General features: G+C 46.8%; 1 protein-coding gene across 1 annotated transcript in view; it reads left to right on the plus strand.

Moving 5' to 3' along the window:
* Positions 1-20,745, plus strand: part of trpm7 (transient receptor potential cation channel, subfamily M, member 7) — a 151,125-nt gene that overhangs the window by 122,687 nt on the left and 7,693 nt on the right. The window contains exons 38-40 of the mRNA XM_085968293.1: positions 1,096-1,178; positions 2,524-2,729; positions 3,455-3,506. Of these exons, the coding sequence (XP_085824419.1) occupies positions 1,096-1,178; positions 2,524-2,729; positions 3,455-3,506 (341 nt within the window). The remainder of the gene's footprint in view (positions 1-1,095; positions 1,179-2,523; positions 2,730-3,454; positions 3,507-20,745) is intronic.

Below are 20,745 nucleotides of genomic sequence, written 5' to 3' on the forward strand. Positions count from 1 at the left end.
ACAATAAATGCTCACTTATTTTTACTGTGGAAATAGTCAAATCTCTGGGGCAGAAAAGGCAAAATATAAACACACACACACACACACACACACACACACACACACACACACACACACACACACACACACACAAGCTCTGTGCTTCAAACAGAATCCAATTACCAGCTTCAGAAGGGCAGCTTCAGTGTGAGTCAGTGATCCTGGGCTCTGTTTACCTCAAACATTGGTGGGAAAGGAGGCTGGCTCACAGAAATGATTCATGGTTTTATTTAAAATAGTATTTTTCTTGAATAGGGTTAATGCACTAATAAAGTTACTGCTGAGAAGCTTTATTACTGTAATACTATGTACTAGTGTGAGCTGAAAACAAAAAAGGGGCGCACTCCCTGCCCAGAGGGCTGCTGGCAGTGTAAGTGTTCAGTGCAGAGTAGCATCACAACACACTGCCAAATACAAATACATCATCAAAAATAGTACTTCAGAGGAATGAAGAGCACTTCATGCTATCTTTAAATAAACTGTTGATGTAGTAAAGTCTTATACTGGTGTTGCTTAATTTAAATTAAAAATTAAACTAATTATTTCAAAGCCCAATGGTGGGGTTGGGCTGTTGGCAGAAACTGTGCAGTAATTCTGCCGTCGCTGCTCTGTCTTAAAATGCAATGTTCTGTTAATTTTTCTGGTGGTTGGGAATTGAGCCATTCAGTGGAATGTCGAATGTACCACTGCAAATGTTGTTGCTTAAAAACTGAAAATGATCCACTTGAGGTTAATTAGTGGGCCTGGCTTATTTTGAGTTGGTGTTAAATGAACCTCAATGTTTTAGCCTTGAGGGGAATATTTGTGCTTTCTCATGGGATTTGTTACCTATTAGATTTAGAATTATTTAGTTATTGGTCATCTGTCTGGCTAAGAAAGTGGACATTAATACAAAAGAGCCTATATTCCCAGAACAAGTTCATCTGTCAACGTTTAGCATTTGAGTCAGTGACTGCTGTTGATCTAGTGGAACGCTCCGGTGTATTTCAGCTTAGAATAGATGCTGTGTGTTTTGGATTTTACTGTATGTGTTGCTAACCAGTCTCTCATTCCCAGGAGATTCAGCAGCAGAGGGCTGCACAGAAGCTTGCCTTTGCCTTCAACCAAATGAAACCAAAGACCATTCCATATTCTCCAAGGTGAGGAGAAATAATTGAGTCACTATCTATAATGTATATAAAGATCTTGTGCCTGCATGCACTTCCTACCAACTTTATCCGTTATAAATTCCTAAATCCAAATTTCTAATGAAAAAGCCTATGTAAAATTTGTTGCGCTATAATTCTGTCCTCTTCCTAATTGGGGACTGCAGCGCCCCTATTGTTGGGATGGTGTAACTACAGTGGGACAATTTTACATAGACAGTTGTCTTTATCAATGTGGACATAGGAATTTATAATGGAATACAAATATAAGGACAGAATGGATATGACTTTAATGATGTCTGTGCACTCTGGTCCAATTACCACTCGCCCTCTAACCCTGCTTCACCTGAAGACTACAGTTGGTATTGATTCCCAGTGCGCAGTGCCACAGGCAATTGACTAGTGTTGTAGAGCGAACTTGTATAGCTCAAATGTGATGTTTTGATAAGTTACAATTCAATCTGAAAATACACAAGCCTAATCTAGATTCCTAAAATACATTGCTGTTTTTTAAATTTCTTTCACTACTCCTGTTTGTTTTTCTTTATTTTCTATGTAATTAATTAAAGCACAAGTTGCACACATTGGAGCAAATGCTAAGACTAGTGCATTGAGTTAAATAAAACTGCTTCTCACCAAACTTAATATTGTTAATTGTGCAAAACGTGCCGTGTTTTATTTATCTTCAAAGAAAAAGATCCCAACACTGAATAGTCATGTAACTTTGGTATTTAGGAAAATAATCTTCAACTAGTGCTAATAGATGGTTTCTGGTCTTGCTTCCTCGTGGGTTTCTAGCAGCAGAAGCAACAACTTCTTGATAGATCCAATGCACTCACCAGCTATTTCCCATCCCAGTATTATTTCCAAAGTAAGATCTATGTAACAGTTGTGCCTTCTGGGATTGCTGCAGCTGGCAAGAGTGACATAAGTAATTTTGTATTTTTTTGTTCTTGACAGAAAAATGCTCCTGTACAGAATGTACAAACCCATCTAGAATAAGATTATTGAAAAATAACAACAACTTGTATTTATATTCAGAGTGGCACTGAATGGCAGTGTGAATGATGATTGGTTATTGCTCAGCGTGGCGATGAACGTGTTTATGAACTGTAATGTCTACCTTGTGTGGAAGGAAAATAAAATCACATTAATCATTCAGCCCCTTTATACTAACGTAACTTCTAATACTGTGTTTGACTGTATGAACGGCAGCAAGATTATGACTCATTCCTCCTGTTGCATCCAAGAATTTATATATATTTGTTTTTAGAGTAGCGATTTGAAGTTGTTTGGTTCCTATATTAGTATGCTGAGTGTCTGTCTGTTTTAACCTCAGGTTCCTGGAAGTGTTCCTTCTATACTGCCATTCAGCAAGCCAATGGTTTGCAGTTGAGGAGTGTATGACTGGAGAGTTCCGGAAGTTCAATCATAACAGTGGAGATGAGATCCGTCCAAACAACATGCTGGAGGAGACCATGCTTGCCTTTAGTCACTGGACCTATGAGTATACTAGAGGTGAACTGTTAGTTCTGGACTTGCAGGGTGAGTGCAGGTGGCCTCTGTGTTAAAGTGAGGCAGTCTGGTATCAATTCATAGTGAGGTGTGAGTGCTTTTGATCTTTGTTCTTAAACAAATACTATACATAATTGGTCAATCTAAATTAGTTTCTAATGGTTTCATCTTTGAATAGGTTTGATATTTGCATTGGGTACGTTAGAACTGGGAGCAGCCAAACTTAAACACTTTGATGGGAAGGTCGATAAAATGTAGAAATTGAGAACTTCTTACTAAATTGCCAGCATCCAGAGTTGAAAAAGCCACAAGTAACGTGGAGTTAAGACAAAGCTTCTTGTATAGGTTTATTGACAGAATAGACAGAAAATCTAGAGCTGGTTATAGAGAGAAAACTGATTGGATCCTGTCTAGAAGTTTGGATCTCTGGAGCAAGCAATGTTGGGACTGAAGACCCTTTTCTCTCCTCTTCGACTGAACAACACAAAACCTGATATCCTAGTACCAATAAGTGAACTTATATTTATTTTAATATAAGTGTGCAAATAGACAGGTAGTAGTCCCAGAGACTGCAGCTGTCTTGGTGTGAAGACATCAGCATCAAAAGGCAGAATCCAAGCAGGGACCATCTTTTCTCATCAGGATAGTTCTGTGCAAGTTTGGTGAATCTGATTGCAAAGTCTGGATACTATATTGATGCATTATAAAAGAGGTAATGGTATAATTCATATAATTTTGTACATTTCCTCTTGTAGGTGTTGGGGAGAACTTGACTGATCCCTCAGTAATAAAGTCTGAGGAGAAACGGTAAGTATCAGTTTACATAGCACCTTTCTTCCTTCCTCAACTAGCAGTTGGCATACAGTGCCGTAGGCCTCTATCGAAGGCAATTGGCTATGTTGGTATTGGCTGTAGCCTTTTCTAATCCTTCACAGCAGGGAGACTAGTTGAGTATAATTGGCACAACAGATCTCCTTAATAAAACACAGGTTAGAACTTAGCTGGAGTATTGTGTTCAATTCTGGGCACCACGCTTTAGGAAGGATGTCAAGGCCTTAGAGAGGGTGCAGAAGAAATTTACTAGAATGGTACCAGGGATGAGGGACTTCAGTTATCTGGAGAAGCTGGGGTTGTTCTTGGAAGAGAAGGTTAAGAGGAGATTTGATAGCGGTGTTTAAAATCGTGAACAGTTTTGATCGAGTAAATAAGCAGAAACTGTTTCCAGTGGCAGAAGGGGGTCGGTAACCAGAGGACACAGATTTAAGGTGATTGGCAAAAGAACCAGAGGCGACACGAGGAAACTTGTTTTTACACAGCGAGTTGTTGTGAGCTGGAACGTGCTGCCTGAAAGGGCGGTGGAAGCAGATTCAACAGTAACTTTCAAAAGAGAGTTGGATAAATACTTCAAAGGAACAAAAAATTACAGGGCTATGGGGAAAGAGCAGGGAAGTGAGACTAATTGGATAGCTCTATCAAAGAGCAGGCACGATAGGCCGAATGGCCTCCGTCTGTGCTGTATCGTTCAATGATTCTAATTTCAGCTAAGCACTGATAATGAAGTCAGTTGGGCATGTTTATGTAGTTAACATTATTGCCATTGGATTATTGAATCTCGGTGATCTTATTGACTGAGCAAAGGAACTGTAATATGCAGTAAATGTCTGTATCTCGCGGCATCTCTGTACTGGGCTTGCAATTGGAATGTTACTGCCAGCAGCTTCTATGATAGAATAGGGGCATCAGTGCCAGCCCATGCTTTAATTGGCTTCTAGTTCTTATTCTGCATGAAAAAAATTACATTAATTAAATTATATGATTTGCAATATTTTCATTGCCCAAGAATGTAATTGCTTGAATCACATGATGCATTCCAGAAACTTGTGCGTGCTTGATTTGAAGCAGTATTAATGTCACTAAATGCCAGGTCCCACTGTATTTTCAGTTATCCAACTCGAAATGCCATCTGCAAGTCCTGTTTTTTAACTGCTTTAATAAATTTACAATACCTTAAGTTGGAAGTAGGGACATTTAGCTTATTAAAGTATATGGCACAATCCATTCTTTGTCTCCATTTATATGTATTGTATTTCTTGAAATGATCAATGGAAAATCATACTAACTGCATTCATGGGAGTTCTTATATGTGTGAAAGACTTGCTGCCAGTCATGTTCTGTTGGCGTATGTGGCTTGTGCATCTTTCTTAATGCTTCTGAAAGAAGTCCTGTAACCCTTGGGTAAAGTCCTATGCATTGTTTAATAGAATGGTCAACTTTTGAAGTCTTGACTCCAATTGGATTTATGACTTAATCTACAGATTGTGATTATGAATAATGGTTGGCCAATGTCGGTCACTAAATTAGGTGGCTCATGGTTGCATGATTTTAATGCTTCTCCAAATGCCACGAGTAATCTGACACCAGCTAACCCATGAGGAAATTTTCAGTGTGCCTATTACTTAATGCATCATTTCAACCATTTCCTATGATCTCATCGCGTCTACAGCACGAACAGGACATTTGGCCCAACTGGTCCGTGCCGGTGTTTATGCTGCAAATGAGCCTCCTCCCACCCTTCTCCATCTGACCCTATCAGCATATCCTTCTATTCCTTTCTCCCTCATGTGCTTATCTAGCATCCTGTTAAATGCATCTATGCTATTTTCCTCAACTACTCCATGTGGTAGCGAGTTCCACGTTCTTACCACTCTCTGGGTAAAGAAGATTCTCCTGAATTTCCGATTGTATTTATTGTATTTATTTATTTGTACAGTATCGGCCTACTACCACTGTTCCTTCTAAGGTGCGTGGCTACACACACGTTCCAGAGCTCGCGCGCACTTCAAATTAAATGCCGCACAGAGAACTTGACAGTAGCTGGAGTGGGGGAGGGACCCAATACACAATGGCCCCAGGAATCCAGACAAATTTGTTTGTGAGTCTTAAGACCGCCGAGCCAATCGCAATTGCAACTCTTGCAGTGTGTGTTCCGATGGTCGATAAGTTGCTGTGTAACGCTGGAAGGGGTTAGTTTTTCTCTGATTACTGGACTTCTGTGCCGGCTCGCGGTATACAGGGGCCGCGCATGCGCAGTACCCAGTTGGATCATGCTTTCGTCGGAACTGTTCAGAGGTCGGGATCTGTTGGTGGCCGGTGGGGGGAAGATCGAGTATTGAAAGGGGAAAGAGAGGGAATTGGGGATGGGGGGGGGGTGGGTGGTGCGGATGGAGACACAGACTGGGGGAGAGAGAGGGAGAGAGACAGACTGGGGGGGAGGGAGAGACAGACTGGGGGGGAGGGAGAGACAGACTGGGGGGGAGAGACAGACTGGGGGGGGGGGGAGAGACAGACTGGGGGGGGGGGGGAGAGAGAGAGAGGGCGAGACAGACTGGGGGGGAGAGAGAGGGCGAGACAGACTGGGGGGGAGAGGGAGAGACAGACTGGGGGAGAGAGGGAGAGACAGACTGGGGGAGAGGGAGGGAGAGACAGACTGGGGGAGAGAGAGAGGGAGAGACAGACTGGGAGGGAGAGAGACTGGGGGAGAGGGAGAGACAGACTGGGGGGGAGAGAGAGAGAGGGAGAGACAGACTGGGGGAGAGAGAGAGGGAGAGACAGACTGGGAGGGAGAGAGGGAGAGACAGACTGGGAGGGAGAGAGGGAGAGACAGACTGGGGGAGAGAGAGAGAGGGAGAGACAGACTGGGGGAGAGAGAGAGGGAGAGACAGACTGGGGGAGAGAGAGGGAGACACAGACTGGGGGAGAGGGAGAGGGAGAGAGAGGGAGAGACAGACTGGGGGAGAGAGAGAGGGAGAGACAGACTGGGGGAGAGGGAGAGAGAGGGAGAGAGAGGGAGAGACAGACTGGGGGAGAGAGAGAGGGAGAGACAGACTGGGGGAGAGAGAGGGAGAGACAGACTGGGGGAGAGAGGGAGAGACAGACTGGGGGAGAGAGAGAGGGAGAGACAGACTGGGGGAGAGAGAGAGAGGGAGAGACAGACTGGGAGAGAGAGAGGGAGAGACAGACTGGGGGGGAGAGAGAGAGGGAGAGACAGACTGGGGGAGAGAGAGAGGGAGAGACAGACTGGGGGAGAGAGAGAGGGAGAGACAGACTGGGGGAGAGAGAGAGGGAGAGACAGACTGGGAGGGAGAGAGGGAGAGACAGACTGGGGGAGAGAGAGAGAGGGAGAGACAGACTGGGGGAGAGAGAGGGAGAGACAGACTGGGAGAGAGAGAGAGAGGGAGAGACAGACGGGGGGAGAGAGAGAGGGAGAGACAGACTGGGGGAGAGAGAGAGGGAGAGACAGACTGGGGAGAGAGAGAGGGAGAGACAGACTGGGGGAGAGAGAGAGAGGGAGAGACAGACTGGGGGAGAGAGAGAGGGAGAGACAGACTGGGGGGGAGAGAGAGGGAGAGACAGACTGGGGGAGAGAGGGAGAGACAGACTGGGGGAGAGAGAGGGAGAGACAGACTGGGGGAGAGAGAGAGGGAGAGACAGACTGGGGGAGAGAGAGAGGGAGAGACAGACTGGGGGAGAGAGAGAGGGAGAGACAGACTGGGGGAGAGAGAGAGGGAGAGACAGACTGGGGGAGAGAGGGAGAGACAGACTGGGGGAGAGAGGGAGAGACAGACTGGGGGAGAGAGGGAGAGACAGACTGGGGGAGGGAGGGAGAGACAGACTGGGGGAGAGAGGGAGAGACAGACTGGGGGAGAGAGAGAGGGAGAGACAGACTGGGGGAGAGAGAGAGGGAGAGACAGACTGGGGGAGAGAGAGAGGGAGAGACAGACTGGGGGAGAGAGAGGGAGAGACAGACTGGGGGGGAGAGGGAGAGACAGACTGGGGGAGAGAGAGAGGGAGCGACAGACTGGGGAGAGAGAGAGGGAGAGACAGACTGGGGGGGAGAGAGAGGGAGAGACAGACTGGGGGAGAGAGAGAGAGGGAGAGACAGACTGGGGGAGAGAGAGAGAGGGAGAGACAGACTGGGGGAGAGAGAGAGGGAGAGACAGACTGGGGGGGAGAGAGAGGGAGAGACAGACTGGGGGAGAGGGAGAGACAGACTGGGGGAGAGAGAGAGGGAGAGACAGACTGGGGGAGAGAGAGGGAGAGACAGACTGGGGGAGAGAGAGAGGGAGAGACAGACTGGGGGAGAGAGGGAGAGACAGACTGGGGGAGAGAGGGAGAGGGAGAGACAGACTGGCGGAGAGAGAGAGAGGGAGAGACAGACTGGGGGAGAGAGAGAGGGAGAGACAGACTGGGGGAGAGAGAGAGGGGGGGAGAGGGGGAGAGAGAGAGGGGGGGAGAGAGGGAGGGACAGACTGGGGGAGAGAGGGAGGGACAGACTGGGGGAGAGAGGGAGGGACAGACTGGGGGAGAGAGAGGGGGGAGACAGACTGGGGGAGAGAGAGGGGGGGGGAGACAGACTGGGGGAGAGAGAGAGGGGGGAGACAGAGTGAGGGAGAGGGGGGGGAGACAGACTGGGGGAGAGAGAGAGGGGGGGGAGACAGACTGGGGGAGAGAGAGAGGGGGGGGAGACAGACTGGGGGAGAGAGAGAGGGGGGGGAGACAGACTGGGGGAGAGAGAGAGGGGGGGGAGACAGACTGGGGGAGAGAGAGAGGGGGGGAGACAGACTGGGGGAGAGAGAGAGGGGGGGGAGACAGACTGGGGGAGAGAGAGAGGGGGGGGAGACAGACTGGGGGAGACAGACTGGGGGAGAGAGGGGGGGGAGACAGACTGGGGGAGAGAGAGAGGGGGGGGGAGACAGACTGGGGGAGAGAGAGAGGGGGGGGAGACAGACTGGGGGAGAGAGAGGGGGGGGAGACAGACTGGGGGAGAGAGAGGGGGGAGACAGACTGGGGGAGAGAGAGGTGGGGGAGACAGACTGGGGGAGAGAGAGGTGGGGGAGACAGACTGGGGGAGAGAGAGAGGGGGGGGGAGACAGACTGGGGGAGAGAGAGGGGGGGGGAGACAGACTGGGGGAGAGAGAGAGGGGGGGGAGACAGACTGGGGGAGAGAGAGAGGGGGGGGAGACAGACTGGGGGAGAGAGAGAGAGGGGGGGGAGACAGACTGGGGGAGAGAGAGAGAGGGGGGGAGACAGACTGGGGGAGAGAGAGAGAGGGGGGGAGAGAGACTGGGGGAGAGAGCGAGGAGGGGGAGAGAGACTGGGGGAGAGAGCGAGGGGGGGGAGAGAGACTGGGGGAGAGAGCGAGGGAGGGGGGAGAGAGACTGGGGGAGAGAGGAGGGGGGGAGAGAGACTGGGGGAGGGGGAGAGAGGGGGGAGAGAGAGACTGGGGGAGGGGGAGAGAGAGACTGGGGGAGAGAGAGACTGGTTTGAACAAACGACAAATTACACATACTTAGGCTTAAAAATCAGTTCTACGGGAAATTTTCATTTGGCTGTGAATGAACTGAAAGAGAAAGCAAAAAGGGCTTTCTGTGCCATTAAAAAGTCAATCCAAATAGAAATCCCAATTAGCATTTGGCTCAAAATTTTTAAATCAGTAATTGAACCAATTGCACTCTATGGCAGAGAGGTGTGGGGTCCGCTAACACAAGAAGAATTTGCAAAATGGGACACACACCCAATTGAGATCCGACATGCAGAATTCTGTAAAAGTGTCCTCCGGACTCAGAGGAAAACCGCAAACAATGCATGCAGGGCAGAACTAGGCCAATATCCACTACTAATTAATATCCAAAAAAGAGCCATCAATTTTGGAAACACCTAAAAATGAGCAACCCCCACTGCTATCATTACGAAGCCCTGAAATGCCAAGAGATGATCATAGAGAAGAGTCCCCTCAGTCAACTAGCCCTGGGACTCAGTGAAGTAACTACTAACACTATTAATAATAATCAGCCCCAGGACAGTGACATCCGAGCACAGGGAATTCGACCCAACACAATTGTCACTGAACAAAAGGAAAAATATTTGATTTATTGGACAGAAACGACAAAAACCCAAAACAAACTCGATTGCTATTTGGCCCTAAACAGACAATACACTATGGCTGAATACCTGACCATGGTAAAAGATAGCAAACTGAGAAAAACCTTGACAATGTACAGACTTAGTGAGCATAGCCTGGCCATCAAAAAAGGCAGACACGGGCAGACCTGGCTGCCAAGAGAGGACAGGATATGCTCTCACTGCAGTCAGGGAGTGGTGGAGACAGAGATGCACTTCCTCACAACTTGTGGAAACTATCAGGACATAAGGGGGAACTTCTACCCAAAATTCACAAATATGCCCTGAATTCAAAAATTTGAATGACCACCAAAAATTCATATCTATTAGGGGAACAGAGAAATTGCGTAACTTTAGCGGCAAACTATGTTACAGCTTGCCATAAGCAGAGGGACAACCATTAAATCTAAGAAAGGATTATATGCATATTATGTGTGTATATTTATGTATACAGGGATATATCTGTCTATACACTGTCTAGATCTGCATTTACGTGTTCAATCATACATGTTTTCTGTGCTTTGGCAACATAAGATGTACCTTGTCATGCCAATAAAGCAAATTGAATTGACAGACTGGGGGAGAGAGAGAGAGACTGACTGGGGGAGAGAGACTGACTGGGGGAGAGAGACTGACTGGGGGAGAGAGACTGACTGGGGAGAGAGAGACTGACTGGGGGGGAGAGAGAGAGAGACTGACTGGGGGAGAGAGAGAGAGAGAGAGAGAGACTGATTGGGAGAGAGAGAGAGAGAGAGACTGACTGGGAGAGAGAGAGAGACTGACTGGGAGAGAGAGAGAGAGAGACTGACTGGGAGAGAGAGAGAGAGAGACTGACTGGGAGAGAGAGAGAGAGAGACCCTAATTGACAAACACGTTCACCATAACAAAAGCAAAATCTACGCATGCTTTGTAGATTTCCAGAAGGCTTTCGACTCCATCTGGCATGACGGTTTATTCCTGAAACTTATCGAAAGTGGGGTAGGAGGGAAAACATATGATGTAATTAAATCAATGTATACAAACAACAAATGTGCAGTTAAAATTGGAGACAAACAAACAAAATACTTCCCACAGGGGCGGGGGGTGACGCAGGGCTCGCCAATCTCACCGACACTCTTTAATATTTACATAAATGGATTGGCAAAACTACTTGAACAATCTACAGCACCCGGCCTCACCCTATATGAATCCAAGGTTAAATTCCTCCTCTATGCAGACGACCTGGTTCTGCTGTCACCTACTAAAGAGGGGCTACAGCAAAACCTGGACCTGCTGGAGTCGTACTGCCAGACTTGGGCCCTGACAATAAATCCCCAAAAAACCAAAGTCCTTGTGTTCCAGCAAAGATCCAAACATCAGGGACCCAAAATAAATTTCACAGTAGGAACAACCAAAATTGAACAAACCACTAACTACACATACTTGGGCTTAAAAATCAGTTCTACGGGAAACTTCAAACTGGCTGTGAATGAACTGAAAGAGAAAGCAAGAAGGGCTTTCTATGCCATCAAAAAATCAATCCAAATAGAAATCCCAATTAGCATTTGGCTCAAAATTTTCAAATCAGTAATTGAACCAATTGCACTCTATGGCAGTGAGGTATGGGGACCGCTAACTCAACAAGAATTTGCAAAATGGGACAAACACCCAATTGAGATCCTACATGCAGAATTCTGTAAAAGTATCCTCCGGACTCAAAGGAAAACAGTAAACAATGCATGCAGGGCGGAACTAGGCCAATATCCATTAATAATCACTATCCAAAAAAGAGCCACCAAATTTTGGAATCACCTACAAATGAGCAATCCCCAATGCTATCACTACGACGCCCTGAAATGCCAAGAGCTGACCATAAAGAAGAATACCCTCAGTCAACTAGTCCTGGGACTCAGTGAAGTAACTACTAACAATACTAACAATAACCAGCCCCAGGACAGTGACAGGGTAACACAAAGAATTCGACCCAACACAATCGTCGCTAAGCAAAAGGAAAAATATCTGACATATTGGGCAGAAACAACAAAAACCCAAAGCAAACTCAATTGCTACTTGGCCCTAAACAGACAATACAACATAGCTGATTACCTGACCATGGTAAAGGATAACAAACTGAGAAGAACCTTGACAAGGTACAGACTTAGCGAACATAGCCTAGCGATCGAAAAAGGCAGACACAGGCAGACCAGGCTGCCAAGAGAGGACAGGATATGCTCTCACTGCAGTCAGGGAGTGGTGGAGACAGAGATGCACTTCCTCACAGCTTGTGGAAAATATCAGGGCATCAGGGAGAATTTCTACCAAAAATTCTCACAAATATGCCCTGATTTCAGAAATCTGAGTGACAACCAAAAACTCCCATTCCTACTGGGAGAGGAGAGAAACTGTATAACACTGGCGGCACACTATGTTACAGCTTGCCATGAACAGAGGGACAACCAGTAAACTAAGAAAAGAATATATATAAACAATGCGAATGTATATTTATACACTCAGGGATATACCTGTTTATACACTGTATGAATAGAACTGCGTTTATGTGCTAAACCATAAATGTATTTTGATGCTTTGGCAACATAAGATGTAACTTATCATGCCAATAAAGCGATTTGAATTGTGAATTGTGAATTGTGACTGACTGGGAGAGAGAGAGAGACTGATTGGGGGGGAGAGAGAGAGACTGACTGGGGGAGAGAGACTGACTGGGGGAGAGAGAGACTGACTGGGGGAGAGAGAGAGAGAGACTGACAGAGAGAGAGAGAGAGAGAGACTGACAGAGAGAGAGAGACTGACTGGGAGAGAGAGAGACTGACTGGGGGAGAGAGAGAGAGACTGACTGGGGGAGAGAGAGAGAGACTGACTGGGGGAGAGAGAGAGAGAGACTGACTGGGGGAGAGAGACTGACTGGGAGAGAGAGACTGACTGGGGGGGAGAGAGAGAGAGAGAGACTGACTGGGGGGGAGAGAGAGAGAGACTGACTGGGGGGGTGGGAGAGAGACTGACTGGGAGAGAGAGACTGACGGGGAGAGAGAGAGAGAGAGAGAGAGAGAGAGACTGACGGGGGGGGGGGGGGGGAGAGAGAGAGAGAGACTGACTGGGAGAGAGAGAGACTGACTGGGAGAGAGAGAGACTGACTGGGAGAGAGAGAGACTGACTGGGGGAGAGAGAGACTGACTGGGGGAGAGAGAGACTGACTGGGGGAGAGAGAGACTGACTGGGGGAGAGAGAGACTGACTGGGGGAGAGAGAGACTGACTGGGGGAGAGAGAGACTGACTGGGGGAGAGAGAGACTGACTGGGGGAGAGAGAGACTGACTGGGGGAGAGAGAGACTGACTGGGGGAGGGGGGAGAGAGAGACTGACTGGGGGGGAGAGAGAGAGACTGACGGGGGGGAGAGAGAGAGAGACTGACTGGGAGAGAGAGAGACTGACTGGGGGAGAGAGAGAGAGAGAGACTGACGGGGGGGGGGGAGAGAGAGAGAGAGAGACTGACAGAGAGAGAGAGAGACTGACTGGGAGAGAGAGAGACTGACTGGGAGAGAGAGAGACTGACTGGGGGAGAGAGAGACTGACTGGGGGAGGGGGAGAGAGAGAGACTGACTGGGGGAGAGAGAGAGAGAGAGAGACTGACTGTGGGGGAGAGAGAGAGAGAGACTGACTGGGGGAGAGAGAGACTGACTGGGGGAGGGGGAGAGAGAGACTGACTGGGAGAGAGAGAGAGACTGACTGTGGGGGAGAGAGAGAGACTGACTGGGGGAGAGAGACAGATTGACTGGGGGAGAGAGAGAGAGACTGACTGGGAATCCAAATAGAAATCCCAATTAGCATTTGGCTCAAAAAAAATTTAATCAGTAATTGAACCAATTGCACTCTATGGCAGTGAGTTGTGGGGACCGCTAACACAACAAGAATTTGCAAAATTGGACAAACACCCAATTGAGATCCTATATGCAGAATTCTGTAAAAGTATCCTCCGGACTCGAAGGAAAACTGTAAACAATGCATGCAGGGCAGAACTAGGCCAATATCTATTAATAATCACTATCCAAAAAAGAGCCACCAAATTTTGGAAACACCTAGAAATGAGCAACCCCCAATGCTATCATTCCGAAGCCCTGAAATGCCAAGAGAGGACCATAAAGAAGAATACCCTCCGTCAACTAGTCCTGGGACTCGGTGAAGTAACTACTAACACTACTAACAATAACCAGCCCCAGGACAGTGACAGCGTAACACAAAGAATTCGACCCAACACAATCGTCACTAAGCAAAAGGAAAAATATCTGTCATATTGGGCAGAAACAACAAAAACCCAAAGCAAACTCAATTGCTACTTGGCCCTAAACAGACAATACAACATGGCTGATTACCTGACCATGGTAAAGGATAGCAAACTGAGAAAAACCTTGACAATGTACAGACTTAGTGAACATAGCCTGGCGATCGAAAAAGGTAGACACAGGCAGACCCGGCTACCAAGAGAGGACAGGATATGCTCTCACTGCAGTCAGGGAGTGGTGGAGACAGAGATGCACTTCCTCACAGCTTGTAGAAAATATCAGGGCATAAGGGAGAATTTCTACCCAAAATTCACAAAAATATGCCCGGAATTCAGAAATTTGAATGACGACCAAAAACTCCCATACCTACTAGGGGAAGAGAGAAATTGTGTAACCTTAGCGGCACACTATGTTACAGCTTGCCATAAACAGAGGGACAACCACTAAATATAAGAAAAAAGTATATACAAATTATATGAATGTATATTTATACACTCGGGGATATATCTGTTTATACACTGTATGGATAGATCTGTATTTTTGTGTACAACCATGAGTGTTTTTTGATGCTTTGGCAACATAAGATGTACCTTGTCATGCCAATAAAGCGAATTGAATTGAGAGAGAGAGAGAGAGACTGACTGGGGAGAGAGAGAGAGAGAGAGAGACTGACTGGGGGGGAGAGAGAGAGAGAGACTGACTGGGGGGGAGAGAGAGAGAGACTGACTGGGGGGGAGAGAGAGAGAGACTGACTGGGGGGGAGAGAGAGAGAGACTGACTGGGGGGGAGAGAGAGAGAGAGACTGACTGGGGGGGAGAGAGAGAGAGAGACTGACTGGGGGGGAGAGAGAGAGACTGACTGACTGGGGGGGAAGAGAGAGACTGACTGGGGGGGAGAGAGAGAGAGACTGACGGGGGGAGAGAGAGAGAGAGACTGACGGGGGGAGAGAGAGAGAGAGACTGACTGGGGGGGAGAGAGAGAGAGAGACTGACTGGGGGGGGAGAGAGAGAGAGACTGACTGGGGGGGAGAGAGAGAAACTGACTGGGGGGGGGAGAGAGAGAGAGACTGACTGGGGGGGAGAGAGAGAGACTGACTGGGGGAGAGAGAGAGAGAGACTGACTGGGGGAGAGAGACTGACTGGGGGAGAGAGAGACTGACTGGGGGGGAGAGAGAGAGAGACTGACTGGGAGAGAGAGAGAGAGAAAGAGAGACTGATTGGGAGAGAGAGAGAGAGACTGATTGGGGGGGAGAGAGAGAGAGACTGACTGGGGGAGAGAGAGAGAGAGACTGACTGGGGGAGAGAGAGACTGACTGGGAGAGAGAGAGAGAGACTGACTGGGGGAGAGAGAGAGAGAGAGAGACTGACTGGGGGAGAGAGAGAGAGACTGACTGGGGGAGAGAGAGAGAGACACAGTGTGGAATAGGGGGCAAAGTCTATGACCTTATTAAATCAATGTATCTGAAAAACAAATGCGGGGTCAAAATTGGAGACAAACGCACCGATTTCTTCACCCAGAGAAGAGGCGTCCGGCAGGGCTGCAATTTGAGCCCGACCCTGTTCAACATATACATAAATGAATTAGCAGACATGCTGGAGCAAAGCGAGTCACCAGGTCTCCGTCTCCTGGATGGAGAAGTGAAATCCCTGTTCTATGCGGACGACCTGGTTCTGCTGTCTCCCACAGAACAGGGATTACAGCAACAACTAGACCTACTCGACAAATACTGCCAAAATTGGGCTCTAACAGTAAATCTAAAGAAAACGAACATCATGATTTTTCAAAAAAGGCCCAGATGTCAGGAAAACAAATACCAGTTTACCCTCAGTGATACCACTATAGGACACACTATGAGCTACACCTACCTTGGTCTAACTATTACAGCATCAGGGAGCTTCAGCATAGCAGTGAATGCACTAAAAGAAAAAGCCCGAAGAGCCCTATATGCAATAAAAAGAAAATTCTACAACATCCAAATCCCAATCAAAATCTGGCTCAAAATATTTGACAGCATAATCCTGCCCATTGCACTGTACGGTAGTGAAGTATGGGGCCCGCTAAATCACCAAAGCTACACTAAATGGGAAAAACATACAATAGAAGCCCTACATGCAGAATTCTGCCGAAGCATCCTTCGCACCCAAAGAAAAACGCCAACAAATGCATGCAGAGCCGAACTAGGCAGATACCCACTGATAATAAACATCCAAAAACGAGCACTAAACTTCCTAAATCACCTCAAATCTAGCTCCCCAGACACCCTTCATTTCAAAGCCTTTCAGACCCAAGAGCTAAACCCAGAAAAGAGTCCCCTGAGTCAGCTGCTACGGAAACTAAGTACTCAGCCGGACCCTGACCAGCCCCAGACCAACACAGCCGTCCAAACACCAATCCGAGTGAACCAAATCATTAAAAAATGCAAAGAAACCTACCTGGAACATTGGAACAAAATAACCGAAAGCCAAAGCAGATTAGAATGTTACCGGGCCCTAAAAAGAGAATATAAACTGGCAGACTACCTCACGACCATCAGAGACACAAAACAGAGACAGACCCTCACCAGGTACAGACTAAGCGACCACCAACTGGAAATTGAAAAAGGCAGATACAAGAAATCCTGGCAGCCTAGAGAGAATAGAATATGCGATCAATGTCTGGCCGGCGAGGTTGAAACAGAGATGCATTTCCTCCTAAAATGCGAAAAATTCAACACATCAAGAAACATATTATTCAACAAGCTAAGCCAAACAACCCCAGATTTCAAGGAATTGGATGACCTGTCAAAATTGAGATTAGTCCTAGGAGAAGGAGACAGACCATACCTTGGGGCCAAATATGTAACAACATGTCACAACCTGAGGACTGTTTAAAATTAAGACTGTTTAAAATTAATATTGAACGTACCAAATGAAGTACAAAGACTGTTTAAAATTAATATTGTTTAAAAGTAATATTGTATGTACCCAACAAATGTCAAATCGATTGACACCTACAGAATGTTGGAAAACTGTACCTTTTTGCTATGTAAGCTTTGGCAATATGGTTCTCTGTAAACTTTCATGCCAATAAAGCATTTGAATTGAATTGAATTGAATTGACTGACTTGGGGGGGAGAGAGAGAGACTGACGGGGGGAGAGAGAGAGAGACTGACGGGGGGAGAGAGAGAGAGACTGACTGGGGGGGAGAGAGAGACTGACTGGGGGAGAGAGAGAGAGAGACTGACTGGGGGGGGAGAGAGAGAGACTCTGACTGGGGGAGAGAGAGACTGACTGGGGGAGAGAGACTGACTGGGGGAGAGAGAGAGAGAGAGACTGACTGGGGAGGGAGAGAGACTGGGGGAGAGAGAGACTGACTTGGGGGGGAGAGAGAGAGAGAGAGAGAGACTGACTGGGGGGGAGAGAGAGAGAGAGAGAGACTGACTGGGGGGGAGGGAGAGAGACTGACTGGGGGAGAGAGAGAGAGACTGACTGGGGGAGAGAGAGAGAGACTGACTGGGGGAGAGAGAGAGAGAGAGAGACTGACTGGGGGGGAGGGAGAGAGACTGACTGGGGGGGAGAGAGAGAGACTGACTGGGGGGGAGAGAGAGAGACTGACTGGGGGGGAGAGAGAGAGAGACTGACTGGGGGGGAGGGAGAGAGACTGACTGGGGGGGGAGAGAGAGACTGACTGGGGGGGAGAGAGAGAGAGACTGACTGGGGGAGAGAGAGAGAGAGAGAGACTGACTGGGGGGGAGAGAGAGAGAGAGAGAGAGAGAGAGACTCTGACTGGGGGAGAGAGAGAGACTGACTGGGGGAGAGAGAGGGGACAAAGAAAGGGGTGTGGGTCCAGATGCATGTAGTCCGTTCCTGGGGACTGAGCGTACTTTGGAACAACACAGGTGGAGGTGCAGCACATGTGCAATGGCCGCTAGAAGGAGGCTAAAGCAAACTAGTTTTAGGCCCCCTGTGAAACAAAGTTAATTTTTTTTTGAAAATTGTTTAAAGCTGGAAAAAAATACGGGAAAGTGATGTTAAATGTCTCGCGGTAAGTTCCAGTTAAATTTTGCCAGGTGTTGTCCCCTTTTTGAAAGAGTCTATCAAGATTATTTTAATCATGTTACGAGAGAGGGGAGAAAGTTTGTGCTCCCGTTTGTACCTCAGAGTCTCTGAGAGATGGAAGGAACAGCAGTGGAAAGAAGCAACAAATTCTCCTAAACTGATCCCAACTCATCACCAAGGCTGGGAGATGGATAACCTCACTGCCTTCTGAGGAAGTTTAAGCACTTTCTTATTTAAGTTCCACTTCGAATTAGAGTTTATTTTATTATTTTTTGTTGTATGTTTTGCGACAGTGTTGAAGAGGGAATGAGAAACTTGGAGCAACTTCTGTCAAAGCTGCAATGAGACTTGAAAGAATTTAAAGATTTTTAATGAACTTTTCACAAAAAATGAGTGTTACAAACACTCCCCCCCCCCCCCCCCCCCCCTAAGTTTTGAATATGATTTTGGAAGAAACAGAAACAAAAATCAATTTTCTCCTCCTCCAAACAAGTTTCAACCAGGTCTTGAAGTCCAAACGCTTTTAATGAGATTCTGAAATGCTTAAAACCTTTTTAAAATTGAAATTTCTCAATATTTGATTTTGAATGATTGACTGAAGTGAGTAGCTTTACACAAAAATGCAACCACGCTGTTGAGGATGAGGAGGATTTGTAGGAGTTACATATTACTTTTTATTGACTTCATAAATGTCTTAATGATATTTTTTTTTTTTAAGAGAACCAAAAAAGGGAAAAACACAAACCGTTTTATTTTGTCTGTCGTTCTCTAATCCTTTAAAGTCCCAGGAATAATGTAAATGTACGTTTCCTCTTAAACGTTTAGTGGAGTGTTAATAGAAACACGAGTTATGTAATGATGTATAAAAATGGCAGGAAGCTACTTTAGAAGAAACTATTTGTTTATTGAGAAAGACACAGAAAATACTTTGATTAAACTGACGATGTACAATTTTGATTTGGTATAAATGTTTGAAATGTGAGATTAAAAATTGAGATTACAATGAAGTTCGTTTCCCACTATTTAATTGGGAAGTACCTAAAATAATTCCACACTTTTCGTGATAAGAGTAGGGATTAATATTGTGGAGAATGTTTGAGAGAAAAACCATTAGAAGCAAAATTCGTAAATTAACATCTTTACATCAACATATTGGTAAACATTTCCAAGTCAGTCTGATTGGTTCTCCTGTCCAGGAAGAAAGATGAATGTTTATTTCTGTTAAATCACAGCTTTTCCTGCTTTTTGTTTTTAATTCGGTGATGCAAATTATGTATGTGTTTTTCTGCACTTGTGAATAAGTGCTGCATTTCTGACATGTTGCATTGAGGGTGTGCTGGTTCAAGACCACAATGTTTATTAATGGAAGTGATTGAAGTTGGAAATACGGATACCCATTTTTGTTCAATTCTTTTTAACACTGTGAACTAAAGAACTACAGCACTTTGTCCTAAAAATTCGGTTGGTTTACGCCTCCTGTTAGCGCCCTACGGCGCAAAGCAACTAGCGCCTGGGCACGGCACCGGCAATGCCTCCCGAGAAATTCAGTGGGAAGTTAGCACCCCTGCCGCGATCTTCGGTAGCGCCCCCTGACTTACCACCGGACACTATGTCCAACGGGGTCAGGGGGGCCTACCTGCAGCCGGTCGGTGCAAATTAAAGGGGAAGTGCCGGGCGGCCATTTTTGTTGCTGGCCGCCTGCCAGCACCTGCCCCCTCTGTCGTCCCCGGCCGCCTCTGCAGCCCCCCCCCCCCCCCCCCCCGGCGTAGTGCCGGCTGCGCTCCTCTTGAGTGCTGGGCTCTTTTGCCAGCACGCCGACCCCTGGTGGCCCAGCTGGGCCCCGGATCGCGCTGTGCTAGGCCCCTCCCCTTTAATAAGGGGAGGAAGGCCTGCAGTACCGCGGCGCAACATGCCGCAGAGCATGGAACTGTGGCACGTAGCGCCGCAATATTCACTAGCAGTGCCCCAAGTGGGAGGCGGGGCGCTTCCAGTAGTGCCCCGCCTCCCTCTTGGGCGCTACCGGTGAATTTTGGGCACGGGGGCGCAAATTTTTTCGGGGTGCTAAAAGTAGTTAGCGAAGTTAGCGCCCCAAAGGGGGCACGACTCAATTTTCCCCCCTTTATATTTGTTGGTTGTCTCGTTGCATTGTGATCAATATTCTAATTACTTATATGTGGATATACAGCATGTCAGTGACATGGCTAATACATTGAAAACTTTAAAATTAATACTAATTGCATGAATAGATATGCCTCTTTTAGCTCACCTTGGGCTTTTTGGATTGTTTGTCGATGCATAACTGTGTAACTGATGTTTCTGAAGTGTTAATGCATTATTATGCAGTTCTTTTATATCCCAGTCATTTCTGATGAGTAATTTTTTATAAATAGAGTTTGTACATGACGAACTGAAAGCTTTTAATTAATTCTACCGTAAACAAACTAGCAGAATGGGCATGTAAATGACAAATGAATTTCAATATAGATGAGGGTGAGGTTGGAAGGAGGAATAAGGAGGCGACCTACTCCTTGGAAAATAAGAGTCTAAATGGGGTAGAGGTGCAAAGGGTTCTACGGGTACAGAATCACAAAATTAAAAGTAGCAATGCAAGTTAAAAAAGCCATAAACATGCAATTAAAACACTGGGGCTCATTTCTAGAGGAATAGAATTCAAAAGCAGAGAAGTTATGTTAAACTTGTGTAGAACCATGTCTGATTGTCTCATGATTTGAGATGGTGGGGTGGCAATATGGCATTACTGTATATATGCTT

Source organism: Somniosus microcephalus, chromosome 27 (assembly GCF_052327205.1).
Source record: "Somniosus microcephalus isolate GS21.2 chromosome 27, FLI_Smic_1.0, whole genome shotgun sequence".
In the NCBI taxonomy this organism is placed as follows: domain Eukaryota; kingdom Metazoa; phylum Chordata; class Chondrichthyes; order Squaliformes; family Somniosidae; genus Somniosus; species Somniosus microcephalus.